Source organism: Vombatus ursinus, unplaced genomic scaffold (genome assembly GCF_900497805.2).
Source record: "Vombatus ursinus unplaced genomic scaffold, bare-nosed wombat genome assembly UNPS02014792.1, whole genome shotgun sequence".
In the NCBI taxonomy this organism is placed as follows: Eukaryota; Metazoa; Chordata; class Mammalia; order Diprotodontia; family Vombatidae; genus Vombatus; species Vombatus ursinus.
Window position 1 is genome coordinate 9813096 of NW_020954570.1, and position 11034 is coordinate 9824129.

At 34.6% G+C, this 11034-nt stretch overlaps 1 protein-coding gene across 1 annotated transcript in view; it reads left to right on the forward strand.

The window, feature by feature from the left end:
- LOC114048300 (fibrillin-2-like) overlaps window positions 1–7721 on the forward strand; it is a 130610-nt gene extending 122889 nt beyond the window's left edge. The window contains 2 exon segments of the mRNA XM_027869188.1: window positions 3770–3932; window positions 7353–7721. Of these exon segments, the coding sequence (XP_027724989.1) occupies window positions 3770–3932; window positions 7353–7721 (532 nt within the window).
- The last annotated feature ends 3313 nt before the right edge of the window (window positions 7722–11034 follow it).

The following is an 11034-nucleotide window of genomic DNA, read 5'->3' on the forward strand; positions in this document are numbered from 1 at the left end:
TCTGTAAATATCCTCTTGGTTATTTAATTGCCATAGCATTGAAAGTATAAATTAATTTTGGTAATAGTCATTTTTATTATATTGACATGTCCTAGCCATGGGCACTGAATGTTTCTCCAGCTATTTAGATTGTTTAGATTGTTCTTTAATTCTTTAAGGAATGCTTTCTAATTGAATCTATACAAGTCTTTTGTGTGCTTTTAAAGGTTGATCTCCAGATATTAATTTTTTAGTTATTTGGAATGTGATTTTCCTTTCTATTATTGCTTCTTGTATTTTGTCATTATGTAGAAATGCTGTTAATTTTTGAGGATTTATTTTGTTGCTTGCAACTTTACTAAAGCTATTAATTGTCTCAATAGTATCTTTGTTGATTCCCTGGCATTTGCCAAGTAAATCATCATATCATCATATCATCATATCAAACAGGTATAATTTTATCACCTCTTTACCTATCCTTATTCCTTTAATTCTTTTCTATTGTCTTACTGCTATTGGTAACATTTCCAATACTATACCAAAAAATAGTGGGGAGAGAAGGCATCCTTGTTTTACTCTTGTACATATTAGAAAAGGCTCTAGTATATCCCTGTTCTCCATGATGTTTACTCTTATTTTAGATAGATGCTTTTTATGATATTAAAAAAGGTCCCTCTATACCTATACTTTTTAGGGTTTTTACTTTGCAAAGGCTTTTTCTGTATCTGTTGAGAGGATCACAAGATTTGGGATGTTTGAGATTTTAATAAGATTAATTATGTTGATCATTTTCCTAAGATTGAACCATCTTCGTATCCCTGCTATAAATCCTTCTTTATAATAATGAATGGTTTCTTGTATAAATTGCTATAATGTTTTAACCAAACTGGGAGGGGAAGACCCTCAGGGCTGCTAGCCAAAAGAGAAACCGAATTCACTCTGGATCTCATGGATTGGCCAATAGGTCCCTGCCCAAGCACCACTTAATGATTATTTTTTGGGCTCTCCAGGCTCAGAGTGAATGTAAATAGTAACTGTTTCTCTTTTGGCCAGCAACCCTGAAGGTCTTCCTCTCCCAGTTTAATTATCACTATTATTATTGTTATTTTTTTATTATTATTAAAGGGACCATCCCTTGACTCACTTCTTAAAGAGGCTTATTCACTGAATGGGCGTTGACTCACTCAAAGTGTGAACCTGGAAAGACCTTAGCTTAAAAGGGCCAAGGTCTCCCACTGCATCCTGCGCCATCTTCAGTAATCCTGATCAATATTTGGCCACTGGACCTGAATGGCACTGGAGGAGAAAGTGAGGCTGGTGACTTTGCACAGCCCTCCTTCACTCAGATCAAAATCAGTTGCAAGTCATGTCATCATCTCCCTAATGTCATGGTCCTCTTTGAGAATGAAGGACAAACCACAACCACACACAACCACCTTGCTCATTTGATATTTTATTGATTTTATTTTCTGCCCTCTTCTTTTTAAGCTGATTAACTAAAGGTTTTAACAAGTTTATTATACTTTTCAAAGAACCAGCATTTAGTTTTATCATTTCTATATTTCTTGTTTATTTCCAGTTTATTTAGCATTTCCTCTCACTCTACCATCTTCACTCAAGTTGGTTTTTCTAAACAGTAGATCTGACCAGGTCAGACCAGCTTCAATGGCTCCCCGTTACCTCCATGATTAAATATAAACTATGTTTGGTAGTCAAACTCTTCACAGATTGGCTCCTTCTTACCTTTCCAGTTTTCTCATACTTTATTTTCTTCTGTGCACCCTTCATTCCAACAACACTGGCCTACTTGCAGTTCCTCAAAAATGATACTTCATATCCTTTTTTCCTCTTGACCCCCTTCAAATTCTAGTATTCATAGTTGCTAATTCTTTTTCTTCTGCAATATTGTGGTTGTTCAGTTCAGTCATGTCCTACTCTTTGTGACGCCATGGAGCATAGCATGCCAGGCCCTTCTATCCTCCACTATCCTTCAAAGTCTTTTGAAACTCATGTTCATTGCTTCCAGGATACTATCTAATCCATCTTATCCTCTGCTGTCTCCTTCTCCTTTTGTCTTCAATCTTTCCCAGAATCAAAATTTTTTCCAGTGAGTCCTGAATTCTCATTATGTGGCCAAACTATTTAAGCTTCAGCTTCAGTATTTTACCTTCCAGTGAATATTCTGAATTAATTTTTTAAAGGCATTGACTAATTTGATCTCCTTGCTGTTCTAGGGACTCTCAAATGTCTTCTCCAGCACCATAATTAAAACTCATTGATTCTGTAGCACTCAGCTTTCCTCGCAATCCAACTCTCACAGCCATAAGTTACTACTGGAAAAACCATAGCTTTCAATATATGGGCCTTTGTTGGCAATATACTGTCCAGATTTGCCATAGCTTTCCTTCCAAGGAGCAAGCATCTTTTAATTTCATGGTTGCAGTTGCCATCTGCAGTGATCTTTGAGTCCAAGATTATAAAATCTGATACCATTTCCATTTCTTCCCCCTCTATTTGCCAGGAAGTGATGGGACCAGTTCCATCTATTCATCTACTCTCTGTATCACACACATACACACACACACACACACACACACACACACACACACACATACACACTGAAACCCACTCTCACACATATGCATGCACATATATACAATTATGTATATATGTATGTGTGTTTACATATATATTTGTTTACCTGTTATCTTACATTGGAAGATAAGTTCCTTGAATACAGAGTTATGAGGATGTTTTCAGTAGGTCCACATCATAATACAATTCATCTACAAAAGCAGTTATTTTTTCCACCTGAGCAATAAATAGTCCACAGATAATTAAATATAAAAGAAAAATAGCAGATTACTGAATATATCTATCTGAATGCCATCAAGAAAGATGAGAAGACTGAAATGGTGTTGATGATGATGATGACGATGATGATGAAGATGACATTAACAACAATTAACATAAGATTTGCAATGTACTTTACATGTATTATCTGAGTTTTAGCCAGTCATAGAGCATCAAGGAATTCAGTCTTTTTCTCTTTGTTTTTCTGTTAATGTTTAATAGTACAGTATTGGTAATTTTTAAAAGCCCAATGATAAAAACAGTTGACATAACTTTTAGAATATTGGAATAAATGATGAGGGATGTATCTAGAATACATGGGTAGTTCACAGTTGTTCCACTCACATTAAACTTATCAATGGAAATATTGGTTAAAGTAAAAGGATAAAAATAAAAGTAAAATAATAATAGTCATTTCTACAATTTAATAGCATTATGGCCTTGTCCCTCAAAAAGTAATTCATTAATTCTTCATATAGCAATCAAGATATCACTTTAAAGATTTATTTGTACTGTGGTCATAAAGATTCATTACAGTGATCCTTTTTTTGTTACTGAAGTGTGTATTCAGTGATTCCTAAAACTAAGATAAATAACAAGCTGGAAATAAACACAAATTTATGGTGTGACGTTTTAAAGTACTTTCTTTGGAAAGTGATTCTCTGGCTTTAGTTTCTATATTATTTAATATTTCCATTTTAGGAAAATGAAGAATAAGAGAAGTTCAGAATGTAACATCATATACTTTATTGCCTTCAGTCAGTCCAAATAATTTTTTTTTCCCCAATAGTGTAAAAACTCTTATTTGTCGTTGGGTAGTTAGAAAAAAAGTGAGAACATTAGTTTTCATGGGGAAAACTTTGTTCCTTTTCAGAAGACCCTCTGGGAGAAAGCTAGGAAGAAAGACTGTCAAGTATCATCAGATTATTGCCAACAGTCACTGTGTCTCAGGAATGGGATTTAACAAAGGCCAGTATCTATCAATGGCTACAGAGGTAGATGAAGAAAATACTTTGTCTCCTCAAGCGGGCAAAATAAACAGCTACCCTAAGAAAGAAAGCAGACAAAAAGGAAATATTAATGAAACTAAACCAGCTGTGGTAAGTAAATTTACTACTTAGAATTTCACTTTACTTAGTCTCAAGATTTCATCTATTTGTGAAAATGACACTAATAAATATTCGTGTTTTATCATCTTTGGTGAAACTCAATATACTATAAATTGCCATATTTGAAGCAATAGATAGGTAAATTACAGTGCTAAATAAAATTGAAGTGCTAAATAAAAATTCAAGGGCCAAAGGGCAAAAGTATGAAAATTATTGTTTTAAGATTATCCATTGGAGTATTTGAATATTAAAAATGGTGCTAAAAGGGATCATAAATTTCCTTCTAAATTAATGAAGCTGCTTTTATTGACTGAACCTGGAACACTTGAGTGCTAGAACTTTTTTTTTTGGCCCAGTTTGGGGAATTACCAGTATGGGATCTTCCTTCACCAAATCAAATTGGCGACTCTGACTTGTAGTCTAGAGCTCCCTGGAGATAAAACCCTCTATTCACTTGGAAAAACATGAATTTTAAAATGTTCTCTTCCATGAAGGAGCTTATAGTCTTGTACTAAGCATGGTATTACAAAATTAGAAGAAATTTTGGATTGGGAGATTCAAGTTGTTGAGCCCAACTTCTTGCCTGTTTCATAGTATTACATAGATATCTCTTGGGAAAACTACTATTAACAACTCATGAACAGGATATGAAGAAGTCATCATATCATCTTAAGCATGATATTGGCTCTAGTCATTTGGAATTCACTATTCCTAAAAGTGTGGTACACAGTAGTCCATCCAGCTATTTTTGACCATACAGTTCTCAATACGTCTGAAGACACCATTAGGGGCAGCTAGGTGGCACAGTTGATAGAGCACTGGCCCTGAAGTCAGGAGGACCTGAGTTCAAATCCGGCCTCAGACCAAACACTTGACACTTACTAGCTGTGCGTGACCCTGGACAAGTCACTTAACCCCAACTGCCTAAGGGGGGCGGGGGAAGACACCATTAGTAGTTAAATGAAAGAATGAATGAAAAAGCATTTAATAAGCATTTACTGTGTATCAAGCACTGTTCAAATAGGAAAGGTAAAATAATCCCTGCTTTCAAATCCAATACAAAAGAGAGTTCCAAAGGCAGTACTAAAGAGAGATCTATAGAACAAATTGAAATACTTAATTGAATCATTAATTCTGAAAGATTGGTCACTAAACCAAGAAGAGCCCCCATTCAGGGGATTTTAAAGGGAGTGAACCCAACTTTTAGACCTTTTTAACTTTCAGTTAAATGTGCCAGAACCCTTCCATCAGGGGTATTTTGATGCACCCATTCTGAGTTACCTATTAGTCTATAAATAGGAAAAACTGTCTTGTCAGACAAAAGAGAGAGAATGACACCAAAAAAGGAGTGAGACCTATCTTCTTCCTTTGAAACAAACACCCATAAAGTTTCTCTCGATGTCAGATCTCTCATTACAAATCCTTTTATTAGAAGAAAATTCTGAAGTAGATTTTATGATATTTTCCTGTAGCAGTAATAGCAAACGCTAATGTAATAATACATAACCTGCTCCTGGCCCCATGTAACTCAGATGCTCACCTTTGCTTCTTATTAAGAAGCTCCTCTCAGCACTAGACACCAGGATATAGATGGGGTTCAGTTCTTGGAGAGGGTAGCCTTTTTCCCCTATACTCTGTGGCTGAGAGCTCTTCACCCTAGAGTTCCATGAATAATCACTTTAAAAATTTAGGTGTGGCTGATGTATGATGCTGTCTTAAAAGGAAGTACAAAGATATTTTATGTGCTTCTTTTTGGGGCAAAACATTTGCTTCCTACACATTTCTTAAGGGTATTGACCAAAAGAAAAAATCTCCTTAAATAAAAACAGTAACTTGTAACTATTAAAATATGAGACATTCAGTGAGATTGCTTTATTGGAATTTTACCTCTCCTACACTCTCTGTAATGTCTGAACAATTCCCACAAGGTCCATATCTTCAGACAAGCCAGGCAAAGTCTGGGACCTTTTCCTTTTGTCTATGGTCATCTTCTCTGAGAAGGGTATAGTTAAAGAATACCCCTAGCTTCTGGTAAGCTATAACTGAAGAATACAAGAACTTTCCTGACCCCTTTTAAACCTATAAAGCTACCTTTAAACCTAAAAATATCTTAGGATCACTATTCAGTCATTTCTGCTTAGGAAAGAACATATCAGAAGAGGCAGCTAAGACTTTCAGATCTAGTTTCAGGCTCACCTCACTTGGCATGTGTGCTGGCTATCATCTAGGAACAGTTACCTTTCTGCAAGGATTGGGGTATATACTAAAATTTTTCTGTCTCATGGATCAAAGAATCCAGCCCTTTTCCCTCCATCCCCCAAAGACAAGGAGAAAGAGAGGTTTAATGGGCAGGGTCACTCCCTTTAATATCAACTGAGTACTCAGTTTTTCCTTTTTTTAGGACAAATACTCTGAAGTGGCCTTTTCTCTTTGCTGTGTCCACCAAGGAACCAACCAAGGTTTGTTGTATTATCCTTACAAAATATATATACATATATATATGTCTTTCAGTACTGAGCCAGCATACTTTGTCCATTGAAAAGGATGAGAACAAATGTGTCACTAGAAGGAGACCAGTTCCAGGCGTTCTCCATTGAGTGCACTCTATATAGAACTAATGGAAAGTAAAAAGGGTAGTTTCCCTGATTACACTCATTACACCTGATTGAACAATGTTCAAGCCAGGCCTTCACCTCACCAGCCAAAGAATAAACGTAATAAAAACAATGATAATAGAAGTAGAGAGAATTGTAGAAGAGTGGGGGTGCCTCAGTAAGAAAGAGCACTGTTTTAATTTTAGACTCGTGAAAGCTCACAGTTTTTAGTGATGAAAAAAAATCTCTGAAAAACAATGATGTTACAGTGTTGTCCCTCTTAGAGTCAAGATTTTACTTTTAAAAGACCCATTCAAAACATTATAGCTTTTCCTGTTTTGCAGTACAGCTTTCTCATGTCTTCCACTGTTGTCCCTGAACATGACGACACAGGTTTTTTACCATTGGATGCCACTCTTAGGAGTTCTGGAGACTATTAGAAATGTAGTATTTATGATCATCCATAAACCAAGCCCTCTAAGTAGTCCTAAGAATAAGAATTAGAATTCCTAGACTATCCAGCAACAGTAGATCTATTTAGTCTCCATCAAGGGGACATTTTACTAAATAAGTATACTTTTTTATTGTAAGCAGATTCTATCATAATCTACAATTACCTATTAAAGTCATAAAGATTTATGAAATTTATAGAAATCTAAGTTCTCCTAGCTGACAAGGATTCCTTCAAAATGCATTCAGAAACCAGGAGTAAGAAGGTTTGATTAAATTGATGTTGCAGTCAGAGTCTCTGTTTCTGTTGATCGTAATGGTTTGTAGCCCTTATTCCTGAAGATTGTTATCTCCTCCTTTTTCTCAGGTTGAAAAGATGGGCTTAGAAACTATAAATGTGGACACCCCAATAAAAATGAAATTCAACCTTTCCAGCCTTGGCGTTAAGTTACATGTTCTACAATTCATGGCTGCCATTGAGTCACTCAACAACCACATTCAATACATCATCTCACAGGGAAATGACAATGGCATCTTCCAAATTGACCAACAGGATGGGCTAAGCTACTTGCACATGGCCAAGAAAAAATCTGTGCCTGGAACATACACACTGGAGATCACTAGCATTCCTCTGTATAAGCAGAAAGGACTTGAGAAACTGGAAGATAGTAATGAGGACAACTACCTCCTAGGGGATCTTGGTGAAACTCTCAAAATGAGACTTCAACTCTACTAGCTCCTTTATAGACTTGGTTCAGTTTTCAAGTCACTGAATAATCACTAAATAGTTCACCTATTTAATCCACCTGAGCATATCTAGTCTTCGAAAGCAATGAGTCTGACTTTTTTTTTTAAGAGAAAAAAATAAGACTTTTATTACTCTTTCCCTCCTTTCCCACTTGCCTTGTCCCCAAATGTACTTTAAACTCTGCTGTGGCCAAAAATTTGGGTACAAAGGAACCGGGGTTACTGCGTTTTTTTTTTAATAACTACTTTAAAATGCATGAAAAAAAAAACAACCTAAATGTTCAAGAGATCAACATATGGCATTAAATGCGTAAAAATGTGAGCTTTTTTTCCTGTTAACAGTCTGTAACAAGTTAGGTATTTTGCTATAGTTCAGTAATTTAAAAAATATAGATATTTATTTTAATACAATAATATATGGAGAAATGAACAACTACACAAGAAGGGAAACTCATTTGTTTTTCTTTAGATTTATTAATTTATAAATTCATTTTAGAGGTGATGTTTTTAAAATTCAGTAGATTCAAGAGATGTATCCTTTTTTCCCCCAGTCATCTGTCCTATCTTAAACAGAGTCTTGCAGAGCTGAATGAAAATTATAATAATTTTTTTAAATGAGAATTACATAAGACTATGTAAAGGAGGATCTAAATCAGAACAGCTCACTGTGTTTGTGTTCTATATCACCAGACACATTAATAGAAGATGAAGCACAACCCCTGTAGCAAAATACTTTGACTACCTATAATACCATTAGCATTGCAGACCAAATTGTACTATTTCCTTCTCATAACCTCAAGGAAGTACATGTGTTATCCATAACACCTCATTCTTAAAAGGGGTGCTCTATATATTTGTGTTACTGTAGGCATCTGAAATGTCATTCTTTTGAAAGGAACTCCTGAAGTTTCCCAGGGTTTGGTGCTGGCTTAGATTAATGGTGCATTTACTATGATCAGGCTATTTCAGGATTGCCATATGTGCAAACTAATCATGCAGTGCAGCCAAGGAAATGTGTGTTTTTTGAATTTTTTTTTAGAACTTCCATTAATGCTGTAGTTATACACTGTATGCTTCATCTTGTCATAGTCTATTGTGTATGAAAGGTGCTTGTACAATTAATTGATGTTTAGTTTGCTTTAGTCTTTTTTAAGCTATATTATTATGTGCTAATAAGGCTTATTGTGTCCCACTAGTGCTTTTTTGACAGGTGTTATCTATATAAGGGCACACAACCAAACCTCATACGTAAAACAGCCAAAGCACATACATACTCCAGGTTTGTTTCTATCTTGTACCTGTGCTAACCAAACATTAGTAACCAGTTATATCCAATGTTTTATTTTTTTTTGTTTTGTTTTGTGGGAAAAGAAATATTATAAATTTGTAATCAAGTGTTTGTGAGGAAAGATTTTTGGTTTTTGCTTTTGTTTGTTTTTATAGATCTGTATCAAATATGAAAATACTTTTCTTGCATTAAAAGCTTATTTTGGGATAGATTTTCTAGAATTACCTGTATTTTAAGAGTATGGAGCCCTTGTTATACAGAGATACTCTCACAAGGGACATTTGGCATTTGTAAAACATATAATTTACTCTCACATAGATTCATCTTCAATGGAGCATTGTCATCAAGATGCATCTTCCAACTAGCAAGCAGCTATTATGTGTAGTAGATAGAGTACTGGGCTTAAAGTTTTAAAAATCTAGGCTCAAATCCTCCCTCTGACACATACTGGCTATGTGACTCTGGGCAAGAAACAACTTTTCAGTTCTCTTAGGCAACTCTCTTAAGACTCTAAGTTTCAAAGTTGGTAGGGGAAGTTTCCTTATCAGAAATTCCTTTTGTCAATGAAATCACAATTTAAATCCATTTAAAAAAATTCAGAGGTAGTCATTTCCCAGAAGCCTGATATTTACTTAAATATGTATTTTTACAACAATTTTAAACTTTAAAAGATTTGACTAAAGCACTAGTGTGTACTTTAATATTCATCATGTTAAAATTATATCATAAGATCATAGGTTTAGAGCTGTCAAGGACTTTAGAAGCCATTGAGTTCAACCCTCTCATTTTACAGATGAGAAAACTGAGGCATCGTCTACTGTCCCACAGGTTTTGAGAAAGGATGTAAAACAAAGTCTTCCTTCAAGTCTATTTCCATATCTACTATGCCATGTTGCATCATCCATCAGTGAACTAGAGACAGAATCCCTTTGGGGAAGCTTTTCTACTATAGTCATCCCCAGAGAATCTTTAGGACATTATTTAAGGATGGAAATTCCCCTCAAATTTGCTGTACTTTTTTTTTAAATCAATGATAATAGCTAAGGAACCCACAAGGCAAAATCCTACCTATATTAACAAGTAAGCAAATGTTTTCTCTCCAGCAAAACTATTTTCCCCTTAATATAAAAAAGTTTGTGTGTACACACACATAAAAATAATGTGTAATGTATGTATATATATATATAACACTATGTAATGTGTTTATATATATTATATACTAATATAGTATAGTATTAGTATTAATATACTAATACAACATGATGTTTGGAGCTTTAAAAGTTACATGTTGAATTTATACTTGTAAATTTAGTGGAGATTCACAGTGTCATGTACAGTTCTCTCCTCTACAGTGTCTATGGAAATGCTCACTTTATTTAGGGTTTATTAAATTTGGAATAAAAATAAAATTTAAAACACCTAAGATGCTCTGAGATGCATCTTATAATTAAATACAAACTTTAGGGAATCATATACTTAAATTATGGGTCCAAGGAACTTGGAAAACAGGAAAATATTATGATTGATCTCTACTAATCTTTGCCAACTAGAAATTGGCTTCAGTGAGTAATTAAAGCATTTGCCTCTGGGTATTCTCTCAAACTTGACTGTGTATTTAATTTCATCTGGCACTGTTGCATTTTGAATTTTGTAATATGGAATTATCTGAAGCCAAATTTGACTTTAGCTCTGAAATTTTAACAAGTAAAAACTCCTACTAAGCTTCAGTCTTCTTTTGAAGAAGCCTGAGAACTCGCAACACTGAGGAGAAAAGCTTTATATATACTATATCACGATGAAAATTACCATTTTGAGTCATTCTTTTTAATAGAATTTGGACTGTGTTCTGGAAGTAAGTAGTGCTACCAGATCTTATGGTCTCTAATATAGCCAGGATAAATTGATGTCTGATAAATTGATTGCTAATGATATTTTCCTTCCTGTTTTATCATTCCTGTTAACAGCTTCTAAGACAAAATCTGGTTTTACATGTGTTGAATCCAGTGATTAGTGT